This window comes from Notolepis coatsorum (assembly GCF_963971535.1).
Source record: "Notolepis coatsorum genome assembly, chromosome: 6".
NCBI lineage: Eukaryota > Metazoa > Chordata > Actinopteri > Aulopiformes > Paralepididae > Notolepis > Notolepis coatsorum.
In genome coordinates this window covers 14,032,821-14,059,320 of record NC_140170.1, presented here as the reverse complement: position 1 = coordinate 14,059,320, position 26,500 = coordinate 14,032,821, and the positions used below count along the sequence as shown (strand labels likewise).

Here is a 26,500-nt window from a genome sequence, read left to right as displayed (position 1 = left end):
TGTCTCTAATCCTTTCAATCTCACCATTGTTACACTCTATCGCCCTCCAGGTCCCCTCGATCACTTCACAGATGAGCTGGACATGCTTCTAAGCTCCTTACCGGAAGATGGTACCCCTCTCCTTCTATTGGGCGACTTCAACCTGCCTGACTCATCTCAGTCGGTCCCAGTGGTCTCCCTCCTACAACAATTTGACCTGACTCCCACTGCCATGCCTCCCACCCACAAAGCAGGCAACTCCTTGGATCTCATATTTTCCCGTAACTCCAGCATCATTAACACCACGGTAACTCCCCTACATGTATCTGACCATTCCTTCATATCCTTCTCACTAACTCTCATGCTTAACCGAAAGGTCTCTTCACCCCAACTCAAACCGTCTCAGTCAGACTCAACCTGCCCTCCCTATCCCCCTCCACCCTCTCCTCTGACATACTATCCGCTCTACCTTTTGAGTGACACCTTCTCTGCTCTCCCCACAGAGATGGCAACCTCCACCCTCCTCTCAGCCCTTGCAACCTCCTTCTACAAGCTCTGTCCCCTCGTTGAGAAACCTGCCCGCCGTTCCCCACCCAGTCCATGGCTGACGGATGCAGTGAGAGAACAAAGACAGGTCATGAGAGCGGCTGAGAGGAAGTATAGAAAGTCACGCCTCACTGCTGACATCGACACATACCACAACCTCTTGTTGACATTCTCCAAAACCATTACTAATGCCAAAGCTTCTTTCTTTCACCATAGGATCGAAGCCTCTGCCAAGAATCTTCGCAAACTGCATGTTACCATGTCCTCCCTCCTCACTCCCCCCCCACCCCCTCCTCCCTCATCTTTTTCTGCCGAAGACTTTGCGATCTTCTTTGAGGAAAAAGTGGAGAACATCCGCAGCTCCTTCTCCCAACCCCCACCCATTCCAAACACTGAATCGAGAACGTCATCCTTCACTCTGTCATCTTTCTCTCCCATTACAGAAGCCGAGACCCTGACACTGGTAACGTCGAACCGCCCGACTACATGCCAGCTGGACCAGCTACCCTCCCCACTCCTCCAGACCATAGCACCGGACATCCTCCCATTCCTAACTGCAACCATCAACTCCTCACTCAACTCGGGGGTGGTCCCCACCTCCCTAAAACAAGCCAGAGTCACGCCCCTCATAAAAAAACCAACCCTGAACCCCACCGTCATAGGCAACTATCGTCCTGTCTCTCTTCTCTCCTTCCTTTCTAAAACACTTGAATGTGCTGTATCCAACCAACTTACTGCTTATCTCTTACAGAATGACCTCCTAGATCCCAATCAGTCTGGCTTCCGGACTGGCCACTCCACAGAAACGGCCCTCATTGCGGTCACAGAGGCACTTCACTTAGCAAAAGCCGGCCCATGTCAACCCACTTCTTAGGGACCTGCACTGGCTCCCCATTGCTGCACGTATCGGCTTCAAGGCCCTCGACCTAGCATACCGTGCGGCAAAGGGAACCGCTCCCGCCTACCTCCGGTCAATGGTCTCTAACTACACACCCTCAAGACCCCTACGCTCTGCATCTTCTGGCCGCCTCAGACCTACTCCTATCCAAGCTCCCGGAGGGTCATCAAAGAGAAGCCGCCTATTCTCAGTCCTTGCCCCACAATGGTGGAATGAACTACCCATCCCAGTTAGGACAGCCGAATCCCGTCCAATCTTTCGCCGTCGACTAAAGACTCACTTCTTCAACCATTATCTGAAATGATAAAAAAATAAATAAAAAAATCTAACCCTGACTAACCTTACTGTCGTGCACTTGTCCTAATAAACTAACCTACACTGTAACATGCAACACTTTGATAAACATTGTTACTCAGCTGATAGAGTTGTACCCTTCTTGCTGTCTTGTCGTACAGAACTTGTAAGTCGCTTTGGATAAAAGCGTCAGCTAAATGACTAAATGTAAATGTAGATGTCGTTCTCGTCGTCACGCGGCACAAGTAAAGGGTTAACCTTCTGTAGTGTGGCAGTGAAAGGGTTAACATTGTTATGTCCTGTTATGCTACGTATAGGTTGTGACATACTAGCAGTTACATTGTAGGCTACTGTGCCTTTAATAGACAGGCGTGGTTAGCGCTCGAGGTAGGGCTGGTGTTTGTAACCTAAGAGTCAGTCGAATAAAGTAATGAAACCACACGGTCGTGTGTTCATTGTCTCAACATAATAATTGGCGAACGAGGATGGCTGATTTCGTTTTACCACCGCCACCACCGTTTCTACCTGTTCCCGGTGACCCAGCGGTTCCATGGGTTAGATGGCTAACGTCATTGGAGGACTATTTATTGGCGTTGGGACTGGAGGATCTGGAAGAAGCTAGGAAGTGCGCACTTCTGCGACACTGCCTCGGACAGGAGGGGCAACGGATTTATGCTACGCTTACATTACCCGACGATCAGTACTCTACTGCTACCGAGGCTCTGAAGTCGCATTTTAGCTCGGGAAGAAGCCGTCGGATGTACCGGTTTGAGTTCCGCCAGAGAGCACAGAGGTCTGGTGAGACTGTTTCGCAATATGTGTCTGCCCTGCGGGAGCTAGCCAAGCATTGTGATTTTAGGAACTTGGAGGATGGACTCATAGTCGACCAGCTGATTGAAAGAACATTGTGTGCTCAACTGAGGGAGAGACTGTTATTAGAGCCGGACGCCATGACACTAGCTGATGCAGTAGTGATTGGAAAACAGTTGGAGACAGCTATCTCTGACGCGCGCAAGTTTTCCCGCGTGGTGCATGAGCCTGTGACGTCACCTCCACCCGGAGTTCAGAACGTGGCCCAGGAGGCAGCTGGCGCAGACGGTGACAACTTCGATGTGCAGAGAGTGGCAGACAGGGCGCCGAGGGAGAGGGAGAATGGACAAAGGCGTTGTGGTAACTGTGGCTCCCCTAAGCATGCAACCAGGGACCTGTCCTGCCCTGCTCTAGGCAAGCGCTGCCGTAACTGCAACAGGGTTAACCATTTTGCGCGCTGGTGTCGCTCTCCTCCTGATCACGCACAGTCTGGGGCTGTTCCCATCAATACAGTACAAAGCCCACAGGCCTCATTCAGTCATTGCACATGTCGTGTGGGTGGGGCCTCCATACCACTCCTCGTGGACACAGGGGCTAAAGTGTCGCTCCTGAATAAGTCCACTTATGACCGGCTTTTCAGTCACGTGCCGTTGACTACAGCAGCAAACGCCCTGTCGGGGTATGGCCACGCCCCGATCACCACTTTAGGGGTAGCCTGCCTACCTGTGGAGTACAAAAAGAGACACATCCCTGACACCGAGTTCTACATCACACGGAGAGGGGCTAACATCATGGGGCTAGACCTGTTTCATGCTCTGGACTTCACATTGACCGACGCTGGGGGTCTACGCGTCCTGCAGGTCACCGCGTCCTGGCCTGACCATCACCCGACACTGTTCGAAGGCCTGGGCTGTATGACTGGATTTGTGCACCAGCCCTCGGTGGACACGTCTGTCCGACCCGTCATTCAGCCGCTGCGGCGCATTCCCTTGGCCCTCCGTGATGCGGTGGAGGAGGAGATTCGTCATCTGGTGAAGGAGGACGTCATAGAACCGATCAACGCCTCTCCCTGGGTGTCCAACCTGGTGATAGCCAAGAAACGGGGGGGGCGCGGACTGCGTCTATGCGTCGATCTGACAGACGTAAACAAAGCCATCATCCCTGACAAGTATCCCCTCCCCACAGCGGAGGAGCTGACTAGCCATTTCCATGGCTCCACGATTTTCAGTAAAATGGATTTACGTCACGGCTACCTGCAGGTTCCCCTGGCACCGGGCAGTATGGACCTCACAGCGTTTGTCACACATGTGGGGGTTTTCAGGTACAAGCGCATGGCTTTTGGCCTGTCATCAGCCCCAAGCTGTTTTCAGAAAATAATGTCGCTCATTTTGGCTGGCATCCAGGGGGTCAGCATCTACTTGGATGATGTGGTGGTGCATGCGCCCACCGCTGCACTCCACGACGCTCGCCTGGAGCAGGTCTTCCAGCGCTTCAAGCAAAACGGGGTCACACTCAACGCGGAGAAGTGTACATTTGGAGCTACTGAGGTCGAGTTCCTGGGGTTCAGGCTCTCCAGGGAGGGTATCACCCCGATCATGTCCCACACCGAAGCAATCCTGTCCCTGCCGGACCCGCAGTCGCCGTCCAAGCTGTCTTCTTTTCTGGGCATGGCTGCCTACTACCTCCGGTTCATGCCACACTATTCTGACTCGACGGCCCCTCTGCGCCAGCTGTTACGCAAGGATGCGGTATGGGACTGGACCCCGGCCTGCCGGGAGGCAGTGCGCGTCATCAAACGGCAGCTCACGTCCCCGCCAACACTGGCGCATTTCAGCCTGACCGCGCCCACCCTGGTCACCTGTGACGCCTCTGGGGTGGCGCTCGGCGCCGTGCTATGCCAGGTTTATGGAGGGGTAGAGCGTCCAGTGGCTTTTGCCTCTCGGGCCCTCACACCAGCCGAGCAGAAATACTCGGTGGGGGAAAGGGAGGCCCTCGCCTGTCTGTGGGCCTGCGAACGCTGGCATGTCTACCTGTATGGCAGGGCGTTCACCATTCGCACAGATCATCAGTCTCTGACAGCGCTGCTGGCGACCCGAGGGGCGGGGCACAAGCCTATGAGGCTACTGAGGTGGGCTGATAGGCTGAATCAGTACAACTTCGGACTCGAGTTTATGCCGGGGCGCTCTAACACGGTAGCTGACCTTCTTTCAAGAGCCGTCTCTACGACAAAAGAGGCGGGTGAGGCGAGTCCTGAACAGGAGGACGACGTGGACTGGGTCCACATGCTGCATGGACCGCTCAGCGCAGTAGTCACGCTGGCTGAGCTGCAGCAGGCTGCGGCTGAAGATGAGACATTTACAAATCTCCGTGCCTATATCCAGGACGGCTGGCCAGCCACGGTGGAGGACAGACTGCTCCCCTACCGCCGAGTCCGCGACGAGCTCTCCTGCTGGGGGGAGGTGTGCCTCGCCCGCGGTCACCGCGCTATTATACCAGAGGCGCTGAGGGCCAGGGTATTGCACATGGCGCACGACGGCCACCTGGGGGTGGTTAAGTTGAAACAACGCTGCAGAGACACTGTGTGGTGGCCTCACATAGACGGCGACATAGAGGAGCTGGTGCGCAACTGTACCTGCTGCCTGCTGAGTGGGAAAACGGGCCAGCCGGCTACAGCACCCCTCACCCCGACCCCGTGGCCGTCCGCGCCGTGGGAGCACATTCAGGTTGACCTATGCGGAGAGCTTCATGGGGCCCCGGCACATGCCCGCTACCTGATGGTCGTGCACGACCTACACTCGAAGTGGCCAGAAGCCATCGAACTCAGCTCCATCACCACACAGAGCATCACCGACAACCTCGTCAAGCTGTTTGGGCGCTGGGGCCTGCCCAGTGTCGTCACCACAGACAATGGGCCTCAATTCATCTCGGCAGAGTTCTCTGAGTTCCTGTCACTGAGGTCCATCAGGCACATCAGGACGTCGGTCTACCATCCTGAAAGTAACGGCGGCGTTGAACGCCTAAACAAATCTCTGAAGAATGGAATCAGAGCCTGCCTGGAGGAGGGGAAAACCTTCAGCGCTGCACTCACCCAAACTCTCCTGACCATCCGGGCATCCAAGCACTCCACCACAGGGGTCTCTCCGGCTCTGCTCATGATTGGGCGAGAAATGAAACAACCACTAGACTGCTTGAGAGCTGAACCGGCCCCTGCATGCGAGAGCCCTGGGCTCGAGAAGGCCAGAGATCAGGTCCAAAGCTCACAGGCTCAGATGAAACGGAGGTATGATGCCTCTCACAGAGTACAGACTCCCACTATGTCAGCAGGGGATTGGGTCAGGATTAAACACGCCAACCGCAAGAACAAGCTGAGCTCATACTGGTCAGCACCCCTCCGAGTGACCCGTCACTGGGTCCGGCCACCTACAGACTAGATGATGGTTCTCGCTGGCACTCAAACCGCCTGCATAAGGTGGGTGCCCCGACACTGCCTGCATCATCCATGAGCCAAGCTGCAACCCGCAGTTGGCAGCCCCGCTTGGAAGCAACCAGGGTGGGAGGTAACCCACCACAACCACCAGACCCTGCTCCCCAGCCTGCTCGCCCTCAGAGGGTGAGGGCTCCACCCGCTTGGCATGGGGACTATGTTACTGGGTAAATGCCACGGGTTGGTGGACTGAAGTGTTCAGTTTCTGTTCATGGACTGGAATGTTCTATTGCTGTTGCAAGAGGGAAGGGGGGGGGGAAATGTTATGTCCTGTTATGCTACGTATAGGTTGTGACATACTAGCAGTTACATTGTAGGCTACTGTGCCTTTAATAGACAGGCGTGGTTAGCGCTCAAGGTAGGGCTGGTGTTTGTAACCTAAGAGTCAGTCGAATAAAGTAATGAAACCACACGGTCGTGTGTTCATTGTCTCAACATAATAAACATGTTCTTGTGTGGCAGTGAAAGGGTTAACTGTTTGGTAGTGCAGCAGTGAAAGGGTTAACCTAAAGAAGTTTGTCATCCAACCAGAGTGCAACTGTAACAGTAAAGTGCAACAGCAATGTACAGGTGATTAAACTGGATATAAAGTATATAAATTAGTATTACTGAATAATAATCAGATGTATGTACAGAGTTGTAGTATTAATATGTACAGTGATACAGGTATAAAGACACTATGGTAGTAAGTCATACTGGCCAGCAGTGTAACTAGTAAGAGTATGTAAGAGATATGTACAGATATAGATATAGTATTAATATGTACAGTGATACAGGTATAAAGACACTATGGTAGTAAGTCATACTGGCCAGAAGTGTAACTAGTAAGAGTAGGTAAGAGATATGTACAGATATAGATATAGTATTAATATGTACAGTGATACAGGTATAAAGACACTATGGTAGTAAGTCATACTGGCCAGCAGTGTTACTAGTAAGAGTAGGTAAGAGATATGTACAGATATAGATATAGTATTACTATGTACAGTGATACAGGTATAAAGACACTATGGTAGTAAGTCATACTGGCCAGCAGTGTAACTAGTAAGAGTAGGTAAGAGATATGTACAGATATAGATATATTATTACTATGTACAGTGATACAGGTATAAAGACACTATGGTAGTAAGTCATACTGGCCAGCAGTGTAACTAGTGGGAGTAGGTAAGAGATATGTACAGATATATATATATAGTATTAATATGCACAGTGATACAGATATAAAGACACTATGGTAGTAAGTCATACTGGCCAGCAGCGTAACTAGTAAGAGTAGGTAAGGGATATGTACAGATAGAGATATAGAAAAAGGATTATATGCAAGTATGTACAGACAGATGTGGATATCTATACAGTATACTATATGTACTGTATATAATGTAATATATATACGGCAAGAATTTATTCATTGGTTGATCCACACCCGTCTGAATATATCTGCATATATTCCTGTTTACATACCTGTAGATACTATATCTATATCTGTATATACCCTACTCTTACTCTTATACCACTGGCCAGTATGACTACTACCTTAGTGTATTTATACCTGTATCACTGTACATATTAATACTGTCACACTGTACATACATCAGATTAGCACTATCACTCAGTAGTACTCATTTATATATATTCCAGTTTAATCACCTGTACATTGTATATTACTGTTGCACTTTACTGTTACATTTGCACTCTGGTTGAATGCCTAACTTATTTTCATTGTACTGTACTTGTGCTGCATGATGACAATACATTTTTTTAATCTAATCTAACCTAATATGTGACCGGGCCCAGCGGTAAGAGACTCATGTCTGGAAGTCAGATCGCGAGAAAATTCATGAAATGTTTATATATATATTTTTTTAATTATTATTATTTATTATTATTAGTATAATTGTTTGTCTAAGAACATATTTACTGTAACAGGCTAACACTTATAGTGTCTCGAAATAGTAAAAAACGTTGTTTAAAAAAGGCAGTTTGTGGGACCTAGTACCTGATTTTCAAACCTCTTAGCCTGCAACGTCCCGCCGGCGGGACCTTTTTAGGACGATTTGCCCACCAGCACTTTGGCGACCCCTAGTGGCTTGTGTGTGCATATTTTGTAATACAATATATATATATCGAATTGAACGCTTATTTGTTGCCTGTCGATAGCGACAAAATCCGACAAAATCCGTTCAGCGGTTCTCGAGTTACATGCCGGTATTTGAGGCTTGTGCAAAGTACACGGTAATGCGCAAAATACCACTCCCGACACTTGCCGCAGTAGTTCTGTCAATCTAGATCCGATCTCGAAAATGATTGTGAATTCTTGTAGCCAATGAGTGTGGCTTCCAATGATACCCCACGTGGGGATGTATGAATCTAAAAAACTAAAAAGAAACTAACGAGCAAAAACAGGAAGAGAAGAACAGCCGAATTAATTGAAGTCTATGAGAAAACTAAATTTTTCTTTTGTACACAATTTACCAAAATCACTCCTAATTACTTATTTCTGAATGGATCTTTATGGAATTTGGACATGTACTAAATAAGGCTTCAGGCTATGGGCCCGTATGGATTTGTAAGCCATACCACTTTCTGGGGAAATACTACCTCTGGACTACTAACTACTACAAAAAAACTTGAGTAACACGCTTTTCTACAACCCAAGTTCAGACCTATGTAACTCTATTATGTTAGCACTAAAAGTGAATTTTCTTTCTGGAATCAGAAACTTCAGAATGTCATCTTTCAAATGAGACAAGGCTCCTGTATGTGCTATAAGTATAAAGTATGTTGTTTTGGTTTGCAAAAAAATAATGCAGTCCTCAAAAACGAAAACTAAAATGGCCAAAATGGCCATTGCAGGTTAACCGGTCTAAAAATGCAGCCAAATTGGATTGTCTCTGTTTTTCTCTGCTCTGACATCTGCTCACAGATTCCAACGTATGACACATCATTTGAGAATGCTGACATTCTGTACTTTCATAATCTGTCAATCTGGAATAAATTACGAGCGGCTGGGCTCGGTCACTGTGGACAGAAGAGCAGCTGGGCTCGGTCACTGTGATTCATAATCATCATCACCAGTGCGTTCCTCCACGTCGCTCTCCGGTCCCGGCCCGCTGGAGAAGGTGGGCTGCAGGGTGAAGTGGTACCGCAGGCCCAGACGGAGCCCGGTGACCCGGTAGGAGCTGGAGGAGGAGGGCAGCGTGATGGACTGTCCTCGCCCCGTCTCTGGAAGACATCAAGGTCAAGGTCAACTTTATTTATATAGCACATTTAAAATCAAGATTCAAGATTGTTTATTGTCATGTGCACAATTAGACAGACAGTTTGCCATCCAATGAAATTCTTACTTTGCTAGTCCACCCTTCACACAAAATCACACAATACTTAACTTAAACATGTTTAAATACAAGCGAGTGCTAGAAAATAATGTAAAATAGATACAAATATATATATATACAAGGCACAGTGAGTTACATTGCACGTTCCGATCAGGATTTACATGTGAATGGAGGCGACAGGGGGTCACAGCAGCAACACACAAGGAGATCGGAAAGGCAAGTCTGAGACGTGTCTGGAGGTCCTTCCAGGACCAAGGGCCGAAATGAAATAGTATTCTTGTACTTGCCTCGGTCCGCACGGGCGGTATTTTAAAGTGCATCCAGGTGCTGGATCTGAGGTTGAGGGAGTTTTTTTTATTCATTCAAGCTTGGAACTGATGTACCATGAAGTTGACCAAGAACAGCCTTATATGAAAACATACCAGCGCTGCAACCTGCATGTAGCCAGTGAAGTCCAACCAATCAGTGAGTAGAGTGACCAGTAGAGTGACCAGTGACCAGTAGAGTGACCAGTGACCAGTAGCGTTGGGTACCGCTCACATTTGAACGGGCACCTGTGAATCAATACCGGTACCCAACGGTACCTTTTTTCGGTACTTTAGTCTCTAAAAATTTAATCTACCTACCTCTGTTGTAAAAAAATAATTTCCAAACTTCAAATAATTTATCATCGTTATTATTTCTTTAGAACAATTTGTTAATATATAATATAATATTGCAGCGAGCGTTGTCTGCATCTAGCTTTTCTATTGAACCTCTATTTGACCAGGTAGTCACTTGAGATCAACGATCTCTTTTTCGAGCGAGACCTGGAAACAACACTATTGTGAACGTGCGGCACACTTCATGGGTTTCGTTTCGCCGTAAACTAAACGGTGACGTCATACAGCACCTAAATGTGGCACCGGCGGATCTCACGTGAACCGGTACTCTGTAGTACCGACGTGATTCGGTCGGTACCCTTAAAAGTACCGGATTCGGTACCCATAGCTGTCAACATTGGCAGGAGAAAAAACGTGCACATTTTAGCCACGCCCCCTCCCACCGGCCCCGCCCCCAACCACCCGGCCCCGCCCCTTCCCAATGGAGCTGCCTCGTCGCTGCCATCTGCTGGTCAAAACCTGTATTAAGGAAATTCACTGTATTATTTTACAGATTACTTTTGTTTTCCTACTTTTAAGTGTAAATGCTATAAAAATACAGTAAATTACCTTTTATCAAAATATTAACCATTAAATAAAGGTTATAATCTGTAAATGTATTTGATTTTACTGTAATTTGACAGTATTTGGAAACCATTGATGCCAGACATTTAGTTTTCTTGCAGCTTTTCTTCTTAACAGTGTACAGTCAGTGAATCCTAAATCTCCACTAGGCAACCACTTAGGCCTAAAAAAAATAATGGTTTGTTTCCGGTTGCCGACCGACCCTGCCGATTTAGGTGCGACCCAATATATTTTATGAGTTTAAAAAAAATATTATATAAAATAATTTTTGTCTTTTTTGAAAAAAAAACATGCCAATTCCGTGAACCGTGAACAGGGCGTGAAGAAGGTTGAAATGCAGTACAATCCCGGGAAAAACGGGACTGTTGACAGGTATGTCGGTACCACAGCCCTAGTGACCGGTACAAAACAACAGGAAACACTGGTTCTGGTCGCCCTGGTTACCTCTGGTACCACAGCCCTAGTGACCGGTACAAAACAACAGGAAACACTGGTTCTGGTCTCCCTGGTTACCTCTGGTACCACATCCCTAGTGACCGGTACAAAACAACAGGAAACACTGGTTCTGGTCTCCCTGGTTACCTCTGGTACCACAGCCCTAGTGACCGGTACAAAACAACAGGAAACACTGGTTCTGGTCTCCCTGGTTACCTCTGGTACCACATCCCTAGTGACCGGTACAAAACAACAGGAAACACTGGTTCTGGTCTCCCTGGTTACCTCTGGTACCACAGCCCTAGTGACCGGTACAAAACAACAGGAAACACTGGTTCTGGTCTCCCTGGTTACCTCTGGTACCACAGCCCTAGTGACCGGTACAAAACAACAGGAAACACTGGTTCTGGTCTCCCTGGTTACCTCTGGTACCACAGCCCTAGTGACCGGTACAAAACAACAGGAAACACTGGTTCTGGTCTCCCTGGTTACCTCTGGTACCACAGCCCTAGTGACCGGTACAAAACAACAGGAAACACTGGTTCTGGTCTCCCTGGTTACCTCTGGTACCACATCCCTAGTGACCGGTACAAAATAACAGGAAACACTGGTTCTGGTCGCCCTGGTTACCTCTGGCATCTCTCCAGCGCAGTACGTAGCCCGTGGCTCCTCTCAGGTGGACCCAGTCCAGCAGGATGGAGTTCTGGGTGATCTCTGCCACTCGCAGACTGGTCTGGGTCGGCGCCGGAGGGGACACCACCCCGGCTGTGGAGCAGAAACACACGTGTGTCAGCGACGTCTCTTCCACGTAATCATTGATGTGTAATAAAAATAAAAAATAAAAAACAGTGTCTCAAGGAGGTAGAGCAGTCGTCTCGTAATCCGGAGGTTCCCGGTTCGATCCTTGAGCAAGACACTTAACCACACCTGACTGCTCCCGGTGAGCAGGTGGGCACCTTGCGTGGTCGCCTCCGCCGTCGGTGTGTGAAGGTGTGAGAGTGAGGAACAAGTTGTAAAGCGCTTTGGATGAAAGAGATATATAAATGCACCATTTACATTCACCCAGGTCAAAATGGTACGGGTGTAAAATCAGGAGTCTCAAACTCGTGGCCCGCGGGGCGATACATTTTTTTTTTTTTTTTTAATGTTGTGGGACTTGTATAACACTTTGTTCAACTTTGTCAGTGCTGTAAAGTTTAAACCTTTTTAAATCTTAGACAAACAGAACACTTTGCTTCCATGAAATATTGTAAGCCGTCATTTGAGGCTTTATAAAAGCAGCACAATGAACACAAATCTGTCAGTGCCGAGTCCGACCTCATCTTATATAACAAACAGCATTGCTTGTTGTAGTTAACAAAGAGAGGCAGAGTTGATTTTGCTAAAAAATAAAAATCATATATATATATAATATTTGATGCGGCCCAGCCTCACCCAGACTCTCCCTCCAGCCTCACCCAGACTCTACCTCCAGCCTCACCCAGACTCTACATCCAGCCTCACCCAGACTCTCCCTCCAGCCTCACCCAGACTCTACCTCCAGCCTCACCCAGACTCTCCCTCCAGCCTCACCCAGACTCTCCCTCCAGCCTCACCCAGACTCTGCCTCCAGCCTCACCCAGACTCTCCCCCCAGCCTCACCCAGACTCTACCTCCAGCCTCACCCAGACTCTACATCCAGCCTCACCCAGACTCTACCTCCAGCCTCACCCAGACTCTACCTCCAGCCTCACCCAGACTCTACCTCCAGCCTCACCCAGACTCTCCCTCCAGCCTCACCCAGACTCTCCCTCCAGCCTCACCCAGACTCAACCCCCAGCCTCACCCAGACTCTCCCTCCAGCCTCACCCAGACTCTACCTCCAGCCTCACCCAGACTCTACCTCCAGCCTCACCCAGACTCTCCCCCCAGCCTCACCCAGACTCTACATCCAGCCTCACCCAGACTCTCCCTCCAGCCTCACCCAGACTCTCCCTCCAGCCTCACCCAGACTCTACCTCCAGCCTCACCCAGACTCTCCCTCCAGCCTCACCCAGACTCTCCCTCCAGCCTCACCCAGACTCTCCCTCCAGCCTCACCCAGACTCTACCTCCAGCCTCACCCAGACTCTCCCTCCAGCCTCACCCAGACTCTCCCTCCAGCCTCACCCAGACTCAACCCCCAGCCTCACCCAGACTCTCCCTCCAGCCTCACCCAGACTCTCCCTCCAGCCTCACCCAGACTCTACCTCCAGCCTCACCCAGACTCTACCTCCAGCCTCACCCAGACTCTACCTCCAGCCTCACCCAGACTCTCCCTCCAGCCTCACCCAGACTCTACCTCCAGCCTCACCCAGACTCTACCTCCAGCCTCACCCAGACTCTACCTCCAGCCTCACCCAGACTCTACCTCCAGCCTCACCCAGACTCTCCCTCCAGCCTCACCCAGACTCTCCCTCCAGCCTCACCCAGACTCTACCTCCAGCCTCACCCAGACTCTACCTCCAGCCTCACCCAGACTCTACCTCCAGCCTCACCCAGACTCTACCTCCAGCCTCACCCAGACACTCCCTCCAGCCTCACCCAGACTCTACCTCCAGCCTCACCCAGACTCTCCCTCCAGCCTCACCCAGACTCTACCTCCAGCCTCACCCAGACTCTCCCTCCAGCCTCACCCAGACTCTCCCTCCAGCCTCACCCAGACTCAACCCCCAGCCTCACCCAGACTCTCCCTCCAGCCTCACCCAGACTCTACCTCCAGCCTCACCCAGACTCTACCTCCAGCCTCACCCAGACTCTCCCCCCAGCCTCACCCAGACTCTACATCCAGCCTCACCCAGACTCTCCCTCCAGCCTCACCCAGACTCTCCCTCCAGCCTCACCCAGACTCTACCCCCAGCCTCACCCAGACTCTCCCTCCAGCCTCACCCAGACTCTCCCTCCAGCCTCACCCAGACTCTCCCTCCAGCCTCACCCAGACTCTACCTCCAGCCTCACCCAGACTCTACCTCCAGCCTCACCCAGACTCTACCTCCAGCCTCACCCAGACGCTCCCTCCAGCCTCACCCAGACTCAACCCCCAGCCTCACCCAGACTCTCCCTCCAGCCTCACCCAGACTCTACCTCCAGCCTCACCCAGACTCTACCTCCAGCCTCACCCAGACTCTCCCTCCAGCCTCACCCAGACTCTACCTCCAGCCTCACCCAGACTACCTCCAGCCTCACCCAGACTCTACCTCCAGCCTCACCCAGACTCTCCCTCCAGCCTCACCCAGACTCTACCTCCAGCCTCACCCAGACTCTACCTCCAGCCTCACCCAGACTCTACCTCCAGCCTCACCCAGACTCTCCCTCCAGCCTCACCCAGACTCTACCTCCAGCCTCACCCAGACTCTACCTCCAGCCTCACCCAGACTCCCCCTCCAGCCTCACCCAGACTCTACCTCCAGCCTCACCCAGACTCTCCCTCCAGCCTCACCCAGACTCTACCTCCAGCCTCACCCAGACTCTCCCTCCAGCCTCACCCAGACTCTCCCTCCAGCCTCACCCAGACTCTACCTCCAGCCTCACCCAGACTCTACCTCCAGCCTCACCCAGACTCTCCCTCCAGCCTCACCCAGACTCTCCCTCCAGCCTCACCCAGACTCTCCCTCCAGCCTCACCCAGACTCTACCTCCAGCAGCCCCCAGACTCTACCTCCAGCCTCACCTCTCCCTCCAGCCTCACCCAGACTCTACCTCCAGCCTCACCCAGACTCTACCTCCAGCCTCACCCAGACTCTACCTCCAGCCTCACCCAGACTCTCCCTCCAGCCTCACCCAGACTCTACCTCCAGCCTCACCCAGACTCTCCCTCCAGCCTCACCCAGACTCTCCCTCCAGCCTCACCCAGACTCTCCCTCCAGCCTCACCCAGACTCTACCTCCAGCCTCACCCAGACTCTCCCTCCAGCCTCACCCAGACTCTACCTCCAGCAGCCCCCAGGTAAATAGAGTTTGAGACCCCTGGTGTAAATCCTGGTTCATTGCTCTAGCGGTTGTGAAACCTCTTTACCTGACGATTGGTCAGCTTGAAACCTTGGAGACGGTCGTGTGTGTGTGTCCGTCCTGTCTTAAGGGCACATTGTAACTAAGGGTTAACGATAGGCGATGTTGACGTGACCTTAGGTGTAAATAATCTCGCCGGTTTCAAGCTGGATAGGGCACGTGGAACGTTTATTAATGAACTAAACTGGTGATAGAAGGACACAATCTCCAATCACAAACTGAGGGAAGTGACAGTTGTGATTGGAGGATCAAGAAAAGAGGGCCGGGTTTGAGATAGGTCAATTGTAATTGTCAGCCGTCGACTAAAAACTAGAGGTGGGCATAGATTAATTTTTTTAATCTAGATTAATCTATCTGCAATCCTGGATTTAATCTAGATTAATCTAGATTAAAATGGCTAAAAAAAAATTAAATGCCGAAGGCATTCAAAATATGTGTGTTCTACCCAAATAATGATCAGAAGTAAGTCCTTACTTTTTTTTCCCTCCTTATGTTTCTCAGGCCAGGTGGCCCATTACACCATGAGCCCATCTCCCGTTTCCAAAATGTATTACAGACTGTTTGAAAAAGCTGTTTTGCTATGATAATTGGTAATGAAATATCAAAATAATGTTCAATAAGATGTACTTGTGTTTAATAAGTTGTTTTATTCAGAAGTTAACACAAATAAATAATATTACCAGTACAGTACAGTATCTAGCACACTCTCAGGAGCAAAACAGAAAGAATCATTTCAAACTTGAACTATGTGACATGGCTTGAATCAACTGCTCCAGTGGAGTTGCTCAGTGGCCAATGGTGTCAACTGTGGTTGTACTGGGCAGCTCCCAGGTGTGAATGGAACTGTGTGAATGTGAAGCAGGGCGTTCCTGAAAAAGAGCATCTGTGCTCAGCGAACCTACCCTGGGTAAATAAAGGTAAAAAAAAAAAAATGTAAAAATAATTAATAAAAAAAAATTACTTTTTTATTTTTATTTTTATTTTTATTAATGCGTTAATTATATTATCGCGCGATACTAGTATAGCGTTAACGCAGCACGTTAACGCCGTTAACGGCCCAGCTCTACTAAAAACACACTTATTTTACTAGGTATGCACTTTTCTACAAAGTACTCTACCTTGCGTATATTACTACCTGCTATACTAATATGTCTACACTACTAAGCACTCAAGACTGTAGCACCCAGGTTCAACACTGTTTGATTAATAATCTTACTGACCCTTAGCTGCCAGAGTTGTACCTTGTCGTACAGAACCTTCCTGCTGACTTGTTGTACAGAACCTTCCTGCTGACTTGTTGTACAGAACCTTCCTGCTGACTTGTTGTACAGAACCTTCCTGCTGACTTGTTGTACAGAACCTTCCTGCTGACTTGTTGTACAGAACCTTCCTGCTGACTTGTCGTACAGAACCTTCCTGCTGACTTGTCGTACAGAACCTTCCTGCTGACTTGTTGTACAGAACCTTCCTGCTGACTTGTTGTACAGAACATTCCTGCTGACTTGTTGTACAGAACCTTCCTGCTGACTTGTTGTACAGAACCTTCCTGCTGACTTGTTGTACAGAACCTTCCTGCTGACTTGTTGTACAGAACCTTCCTGCTGACTTGTTGTACAGAACCTTCCTGCTGACTTGTTGTACAGAACCTTCCTGCTGACTTGTCGTACAGAACTTTCCTGCTGACTTGTTGTACAGAACCTTCCTGCTGACCTGTCGTACAGAACATTCCTGCTGACTTGTTGTACAGAACCTTCCTGCTGACTTGTCGTACAGAACCTTCCTGCTGACTTGTTGTACAGAACCTTCCTGCTGACTTTTTATTTAATTTAAAATTTTTAATCTTTTCTCCCTCCTTTTTCCTCCGTTTCTCTCCCATCCCAATGTTAGTCGTTATGCCAATTCCCAATCCCCTTCCTGGTCGTTGCGCACTCTACCCCCTACAGTCGGTCTGGGAGGGCGGAGACTATCACATGCTTCCTCCGACACATGTGTAGCCAATCAACCGCTTCTTTTCACCTGGCAGCGCGGACTCTCACTGAGAGGGTGTAGCGTGTGGAAGGATCACACTACCCCCCTTAGATCCTTTCCTCGCTGAGCAGGCGCCCCGACCGAACTGTAGGAGTCGCTGTTTACAACGACCAGGACCCACCCACCGGCTTCCCACCCTCTAACACTGCCAATTGTGTTAGTATGAACGACCAGCCAAGCTGGTAGCAACGCCGAGAGCTGGGCTCGAACCCAGTATATCTTGCGTTGGTGACGAGCGCCTTGCCCACTGCGCCACCCAGCCGCCCTCTGCTGACTTATTGTACACAACTTGTAAGTCGCTTTGGATAAAAGTGTTAAATGAAAACTATAAACAGGCTGAAATGGATTTAGTGTATGAATGTATATATGGAAACTGAGGTGGTTTGAGTAAGCTGCTGACGGAAACAGTGGAATAGTCTTGATGGATGGAAAAAGGCCTAGTATTAGGGGGGGTGGGGGGGGGAACCATGTTAAAACAAGAGTCCATTCAGTCTATATAGATCAAAGACAAAGCAGGATAACACATGTCTTTCATGTTGCCAAGTGGGGCACTGGGCTCAAATCTGTCTTTTTTGTTCAATGTTTTGCTTGCAGTAAAAAGGGCCATAACATGACCGACTGGCCAAACACGCAGGTTCAAAGCATCCACCGCCCGGCAACACAATGGCCGCGCTAGATGTTTTGTTTGCAACCAGGCGGTCCAAAAAATGGCAAAATGCCCAGACAACATGCAGACCCGGGGGCGATCCACCCGCTACCCAACATCGACCACCCCCCCCCCCCCGAGCTCGGCTCCAGATGCTGCTACATCTTCAAGACGGTGCTCTGAGTTGTTACACTCGCCCATGTGACGGGAGCAACGAGGAGGAGATGGGACTCGAGTGCTGTGACTCTAGTACATGTTTTATTATAAATCTTTTAATTTTAGAGCATTGACTCTTTGGAATAACCTGCCTCAAAACCTCTGCTGCGTTTAGTTTCAAGTTTCAAGTTTCAAGTTTCTTTAATAGTTGTCATACAGAAGTACAGAATACTTTCATACAAAATGCTTCTTACTGTTACGCTCCAGAGACTGTGCTAGACAAGATAGTATCAAATAACATACCATTTACAGTAGATTCACGTTTTAAAATAATCTTAAATTGTATTTAACACTGTAAAGTATATATATATATATATATATATATATATATATATATATATATATATATATATATATATATATATATATATATATATATATATTATTTTTTTCTGTTTCTGTGCATGTAATTTTAGCCACCTTAATTGTTAGTTTCATTATGCATTGTGTGTTGAGTACTGACTTTTAATCATTTTGTTTTGCAATAATAATTGTTTTTGTATGTTTTTTTTTGTGTGGACCCCAGGAAGACTAGCTGATTGCTATGGCACCAGCTAATGGGGATCCTTAATCAAATCAAATCGAATCAAATCAAAATAGAAACAGTAGAAGATGTGACTTACGTGTGGAAGACGTGACGTACGTGTAGAAGATGTGACGTACGTGTAGAAGATGTGACTTACGTGTAGAAGATGTGACGTACGTGTAGAAGATGTGACGTACGTGTAGAAGATGTGACATACGTGTAGAAGATGTGACGTACGTGTAGAAGATGTGACGTACGTGTAGAAGATGTGACGTACGTGTAGAAGATGTGACGTACGTGTAGAAGATGTGACGTACGTGTAGAAGATGTGACGTACGTGTAGAAGATGTGACTTACGTGTAGAAGATGTGACTTATGTGTAGAAGATGTGACGTACGTGTAGAAGATGTGACGTATGTGTAGAAGATGTGACTTATGTGTAGAAGATGTCACTTACGTGTAGAAGATGTGACTTACGTGTAGAAGATGTGACGTACGTGTAGAAGATGTGACTTACGTGTAGAAGATGTGACGTACGAGTAGAAGATGTGACTTATGTGTAGAAGATGTGACTTATGTGTAGAAGATGTGACTTATGTGTAGAAGATGTCACTTACGTGTAGAAGATGTGACGTACGAGTAGAAGATGTGACTTATGTGTAGAAGATGTCACTTACGTGTAGAAGATGTGACTTACGTGTGGAGACCGTGACGGACACAGGAGAGCCCTCTCGGTTCTGGACCAGAGCCATGACCTGGACCTGGTACTGGGCCCCTGGGTCCAGCTTGTCCAGCTCCACCGAGGTCACGCCTCCTGCCACCAGCTGGCTGCTCTCATCTCCTCCTACGGCAGCGTACAGCACAGACACGGGGCACATGGGTATTTTTCATAATGGATTTTCACGTGGGTGCAGAGATTATAAATCAGATTTGTATTGAAATCCCTGACTTATTATTTATTTACTGTTGTATTGTTCTTAATTGTGAAAAAAAGTATGCACTGTAATGCCAAAGCACGTTCCTTTTTGTACATGTATGAAATGGCGAATAAAGTAATCTGAATCTGAATCTGACACAATATTTGACATTATACTGTAAATGTGCGTCATTTTCATTTGAGCGTTTGATCTGTAGCTGCCCCCAAGCCTTTACATATCAGATCTGTGGCAGGAACAGTGGAAGTCAAAGGGTTGTAGTGGACAGTGATGTGAAAACTACATATGAAACGATAAACACAAAGCAAAACAGAAACAGACCACCGAGAGACAAAGTCAGTTTCATATTCTTTCGTCTTACCTTCCGATCGCTTCCAAGCCACCCGGTAGGCCGTCGCTCCCTGCACCCCGACCCAGGTTATCCTGACCATCTCTCCACGGGTCTCCTGGACTTGTAGCGACGTCACGGTTCCCACGACGAGATGGTCTGGCTCTGCAGAGAGACGTGGAGGTTAAAGGAACGCGCCATCATTTTGGGAAATTAGCTCACCGTCTTAGATAGAAGATAGATACCAGTTTCCTCTCTGTGTGCGTTCAGTAGAAAGCTATCTGGCTGCACGTTAGCCTAGCTTAGCACAATGAATGGAAGCAGATAGTGCCGGTTAGCCTAGGCATTGTCTAACTAACACCTCTCCCAAAGGCTACCCGTCTTCCAGGAAATGACAATCTAAGCATACCTACAAAACAACTTTTCTGTCATTATTGGGACAGATACAGGCATATCAGTACAAGACATTATGTGATAAAAGAACATAAACATCTATTTTGATTGGCATGGGGCCTTAAACATTTTGCACCATTCTTTCCGCCATTCTGTTTTTATTAGGGATCTTCGATATTGGCTCTTTTACCGATATCCGATATACCGATATATTGTCCAACTCTTAATTTCCGATACCGATATCAACCGATACCGATATAAAAATCTTTTAATTTCAGGTAATTAACATTACATATCTCTTGTCGTGGAATTAACACAACATTATGCATACTTTTGACAATAAATAAAATAAGAATTTGCTCTTACTTGCTTGCCTGGGTAAATAAAGGTTAAAGAAATGAAAATCGGTTTTTGAAAACCGATACCGATAATTTCCGATATTACATTTGAATGCCAATATCGGCCGATAATATCGGACGTCCCTAGTTGTTGTCTACGTTAAGTATGCAGTGAGAAGCAGGGGAATACGAATATACTTGTATATGGACAGTAAGTGCCACGTCTAGTATTCATGTCTACTACACGAGGAGCTACGGACCGACGATCTGTGTTTGAGTCACCGAGCGCGGTACCTGTTCTGACGTTCACAGACACGGGGCTTCCCTCTCGAGAGCCCACCAGCGACGACACCGACACCCGGTACGCCGAGTCGGCCTGGAGGTCCTCGATGGTGTAGGAGGTGACGTCCGAGGTCAGGTTCCGCACCGCGTCCACCCCTGCGGACGGAAGAGGCGCGGCGGGTTTTCAAGTTTCAAGGTGTGTGTTTATTTGTTAATGTGCTTCATACAGTAAAGGGTCAAACTACCAAACACTGTACAAAATGCAACAATGAGGTCGAGATGTGGTGCAAATCTTTTAGTAATAAATACATCAAATAGGGTGTGGTGTTAAAAAGTGTCTAAAGTGATGAACAAATACCACATTTGATCTTAACCCTTTCACTACCACACTACAGAAGGTTAACCCTTTCACTACCACACTACAGAAGGTTAACCCTTTCACTACCACACTATAGACGGTTAAACTTTCACTACCACACTACAGAAGGTTAACCCTTTCACTACCACACTACATAAGGTTAACCCTTTCACTACCACACTATAGACGGTTAACCCTTCACTACCACACTATAGACGGTTAACCTTTCACTACCACACTACAGAAGGCTAACCCTTTCACTACCACATACAGAAGGTTAACCCTTTCACTACCACACTATAGAAGGTTAACCATTTCACTACCACACTATAGACGGTTAACCCTTTCACTATCACACTACAGAAGGTAAACCTTTCACTACCACACTACATAAGGGTAACCCTTTCACTACCACACTACAGAAGGTTAACATTTCACTACCACACTACAGAAGGTTAACCCTGTCACTACCACACTACAGAAGGTTAACCTTTCACTACCACACTACAGAATGTTAACCTTTCACTACCACACTACAGCAGGTTAACCATGTCACTACCACACTACAGAAGGTTAACCTTTCACTACCACACTACAGAATGTTAACCTTTCACTACCACACTACAGAATGTTAACCTTTCACTACCACACTATAGACGGTTAACCCTTTCACTATCACACTACAGAAGGTAAACCTTTCACTACCACACTACAGAAGGGTAACCCTTTCACTACCACACTACAGAAGGTTAACATTTCACTACCACACTACAGAAGGTTAACCCTGTCACTACCACACTACAGAAGGTTAACCTTTCACTACCACACTACAGAATGTTAACCTTGCACTACCACACTACAGCAGGTTAACCCTGTCACTACCACACTACAGAAGGTTAACCTTTCACTACCACACTACAGAAGGTTAACCTTTCACTACCACACTACAGAAGGTTAACCTTTCACTACCACACTACAAAAGGTTAACCTTTCACTACCACACTACAGAAGGTTAACCCTTTCACTATCACACTATATACGGTTAACCCTTCACTACCACACTATAGACGGTTAACCTTTCACTACCACACTACAGAAGGTTAACATTTCACTACCACACTACAGAAGGTTAACCCTTTCACTACCACACTAAAGAAGGTTAACCCTTTCACTACCACACTATAGACGGTTAACCCTTCACTACCACACTATAGACGGTTAAACTTTCACTACCACACTACAGAAGGTTAACCCTTTCACTACCACACTACATAAGGTTAACCCTTTCACTACCACACTATAGACGGTTAACCCTTCACTACCACACTATAGACGGTTAACCTTTCACTACCACACTACAGAAGGCTAACCCTTTCACTACCACATACAGAAGGTTAACCCTTTCACTACCACACTATAGAAGGTTAACCCTTTCACTATCACACTACAGAAGGTAAACCTTTCACTACCACACTACAAAAGGGTAACCCTTTCACTACCACACTACAGAAGGTTAACATTTCACTACCACACTACAGAAGGTTAACCCTGTCACTACCACACTACAGAAGGTTAACCTTTCACTACCACACTACAGAATGTTAACCTTTCACTACCACACTACAGCAGGTTAACCCTGTCACTACCACACTATAGAAGGTTAACCTTTCACTACCACACTACAGAAGGTTAACATTTCACTACCACACTACAAAAGGTTAACCATGTCACTACCACACTACAGAAGGTTAACCTTTCACTACCACACTACAGAATGTTAACATTTCACTACCACACTACAGCAGGTTAACCATGTCACTACCACACTACAGAAGGTTAACCTTTCACTACCACACTACAGAATGTTAACCTTTCACTACCACACTACATCAGGTTAACCCTGTCACTACCACACTACAGAAGGTTAACCTTTCACTACCACACTACAGAAGGTTAACCTTTCACTACCACACTACAGAAGGTTAACCTTTCACTACCACACTACAAAAGGTTAACCTTTCACTACCACACTACAGAAGGTTAACCCTTTCACTATCACACTATATACGGTTAACATTTCACTACCACACTACATACGGTTAACCTTTCACTGCCACACTACAGAAGGGTAACCCTTTCACTACCACACTACAGAAGGTTAACATTTCACTACCACACTACAGAAGGTTAACCTTTCACTACCAAGTTTCAAGTTTCTTTAATAGTTGTCATACAGAAGTACAGAATACTTTTATACAAAATGCTTCTTACTGTTACGCTCCAGAGACTGTGCTAGACAAGATAAGTATGAAATAAAATAGTATAGCATGTAAAATAGAAGTAAAAATAGAGGTCACAATGTTCAGTATAGACATATGTACAATGTTCGATGCAGAATAGAAGTAACTGAGTTACCATACAATATACAATATACTATGCAATGTACTAATATACAATACTATATAGTGCAGAGCAGAAATGGGATGAGGTACAATTTAGGTACAATTTACAGTAAGGTGTGCGAGTTGTAGTGCAAATCCTTTACCAATAAATATAAATATAAAGTGTAAAGTGTGTTTAGGTGTTCTAAAGTGTGTAAAGTGGGTGCTGCAGTGAGTTGTTTGTTTAAAGTGAGTGTGTGGGTGTGGATGTGTGTGATGTGTGCATTTGATGGTTGTTGCATAGTGTTTATTACATAAGGTTAACCCTAATAGTGTAACACTACATAAGGTTAACCCTTTCACTACCACACTACAGAAGGTTAACCTTTCACTACCACACTGCAGACGGTTAACCTTTCACTACCACACTACAGAAGGTTAATCCTTTCACTACCACACTACAGAAGGTTAACCCTTTCACTACCACACTACAGAAGGTTAACCCGTTCACTACCACACTACAGAAGGTTAACCTTTCACTACCACACTGCAGACGGTTAACCTTTCACTACCACATTACATAAGGTTAATCATTTCACTACCACACTACAGAAGGTTAACCCTTTCACTACCACACTACAGAAGGTTAACCCTTTCACTACCACACTACAGACGGTTAACCTTTCACTACCACACTACAGAAGGTTAACCTTTCACTACCACACTACAGAAGGTTAACCTTTCACTACCACACTACAGAAGGTTAACCCTTTCACTACCACACTACAGAAGGTTAACCCTTTCACTACCACACTACAGAAGGTTCAAATTAAAATAAAAAAAAGTGAAATTCGAGAGAACACCAACCTTCGCCGTGGCGCCATGTGACCCGGTAGCCGGTCGCCCGGGACGCAGGCGACCAAACGATCCGTATCCGCCGAGACGTGGCGTCGACGACGCGCAGGTCGGAGACGGTGGTGGACGCCGCGTTGGTGTTGGTCCTGGCGGAGAGAGTGACCGCCTCGCCCACGCGTCGACCCACCAGCGCCGCCACCCCGACCTCCATGGCCGCGTCCGCCTGCAGCCCCTCGAAGGTGAAGGAGGTGACCCCCGCGTCCAGCTCCACGGACTGCTCCGGGGCTGGCAGGGGACAAGAGGAGGTCGTGTTAGGTTGGGTTGGGTTGGGTTGGGTTGGGTTGGGTTGGGTTGGGTTGGGTTGGGTTAGGTTGGGTTGGGTTGGGTTGGGTTAGGTTGGGTTGGGTTGGGTTGGGTTGGGTTAGGTTGGGTTGGGTTGGGTTGGGTTGGGTTGGGTTGGGTTGGGGTGGGTTGGGTTGGGTTGGGTTAGGTTAGGTTGGGTTGGGTTGGGTTGGGTTGGGTTAGGTTGGGTTGGGTTGGGTTGGGTTGGGTTGGGTTGGGTTAGGTTAGGTTGGGTTAGGTTGGGTTGGGTTGGGTTAGGTTGGGTTGGGTTAGGTTGGGTTGGGTTAGGTTGGGTTAGTTTGGGTTGGGTTGGGTTGGGTTGGGTTGGGTTGGGTTGGGTTGGGTTGGGTTGGGTTGGGTTGGGTTGGGTTGGTTGGGTTAGGTTGGGTTGGGTTAGTTTGGGTTGGGTTGGGTTGGGTTGGGTTGGTTGGGTTGGTTGGGTTAGGTTGGGTTGGGTTGGGTTGGGTTGGGTTAGGTTAGGTTAGGTTGGGTTGGGTTAGGTTAGGTTGGGTTAGGTTAGGTTGGGTTGGGTTGGGGTGGGTTGGGTTGGGTTGGGTTAGGTTGGGTTGGGTTGGGTTGGGTTGGGTTAGGTTGGGTTGGGTTGGGTTGGGTTGGGTTGGGTTGGGTTAGGTTAGGTTGGGTTAGGTTGGGTTGGGTTGGGTTAGGTTGGGTTGGGTTGGGTTGGGGTGGGGTGGGTTGGGTTGGGTTGGGTTGGGTAGGTTGGGTTGGGTTGGGTTGGGTTAGGTTGGGTTGGGTTGGGTTGGGTTGGGTTGGGTTGGGTTGGGTTGGGTTAGGTTGGGTTGGGTTAGATATAACGTGCAATGTTACTCACTGTGCCTTGTATATATCGTATACCCTTTTAAAAAAATATCTATTTTTACTTTATTCTTTTGCACTCGCTTCTATTTAAATTATAATTATTTTTGTTAAGTATTGTGTGATTTTTTGAGAAGGGCGGACTAGCAAAGTAAGACTTTCATTGTACGGCAAACTGTCTGTTTAACCTCTTAAGCCTGGAGCCCTATTTTCTGAAAATCCGCCTAAAATACATACCTAAGTAAATGGAAAATTGCTCAACTTCTACAAGGTCCATTTGCAAGATTAGTCTTACATTGTTCCATGAGAAAAAACACCATCACTATGCACAGTCAACTCTCATGGTTAAAGGTAGAGAATAGGCTGGTTTTCAACACAGTTACATTTTGTGCATGAAGAACAGAGAATGAAATTTACTGTATGTACAGTAGGTTTTTTATTCTTGCTACCGCTCGGCCATTTTGAAACAAATTTCAACAGGGATGGTTGCTAAATGTTCACAATAGTGGAGACAAACAAACTGCGCTCCAATATATGCCAATAACGTTCAGTTGTGTGGTATATATTCCAGAGAAATAAGAGAAATAAAAAAAATTCATACACAGGTAATTTGCTTGCAGGAAGCTAGAATCCGTTGGGTAGTGTAGTTCTGGGTGTCCTCTTCTCAAAATGACTACAATTGTCATCATTCAGCGACGGCCGCTAATTCAAAATGGCGGACCTCCGCGATAAAAACAACACATTTCAAAAAACTAAAATCTCACTAATAACAATTGAACCTCTTGGTAAACAAACGTATTGCTGAAAATATACACTCTGACTGCTGTTGTGACGTGTACCTCCGGGTGACCCCCAGGTGACCCTGTACTCACCGCTGCCCTCTCTGAAGGTGACCCGGTACTGCGTGGCTCCGGCGACTCCCGTCCAGGCGATTCGCATCCTACGGCTGTTCACGTGCGTCACGCGGAGGTTGGTCACGCGTCCCGCTCCCGGCTCTGCAGCGACGACGGGGAGACGAGAGATTAG

General features: G+C 47.6%; 1 protein-coding gene across 1 annotated transcript in view; it reads right to left on the bottom strand.

Annotated features, from left to right (window-relative positions):
- LOC311229382 (collagen alpha-1(VII) chain-like) overlaps positions 1-26,500 on the bottom strand; it is a gene marked incomplete at both ends in the record, with an annotated part of 60,182 nt that overhangs the window by 30,366 nt on the left and 3,316 nt on the right. Inside the window, 7 exons of the mRNA XM_084315470.1 lie at positions 9,084-9,233; positions 11,638-11,772; positions 19,144-19,290; positions 19,743-19,874; positions 20,735-20,878; positions 24,329-24,601; positions 26,347-26,469. Coding sequence (XP_084171596.1) covers positions 9,084-9,233; positions 11,638-11,772; positions 19,144-19,290; positions 19,743-19,874; positions 20,735-20,878; positions 24,329-24,601; positions 26,347-26,469 — 1,104 coding nt within the window. The remainder of the gene's footprint in view (positions 1-9,083; positions 9,234-11,637; positions 11,773-19,143; positions 19,291-19,742; positions 19,875-20,734; positions 20,879-24,328; positions 24,602-26,346; positions 26,470-26,500) is intronic.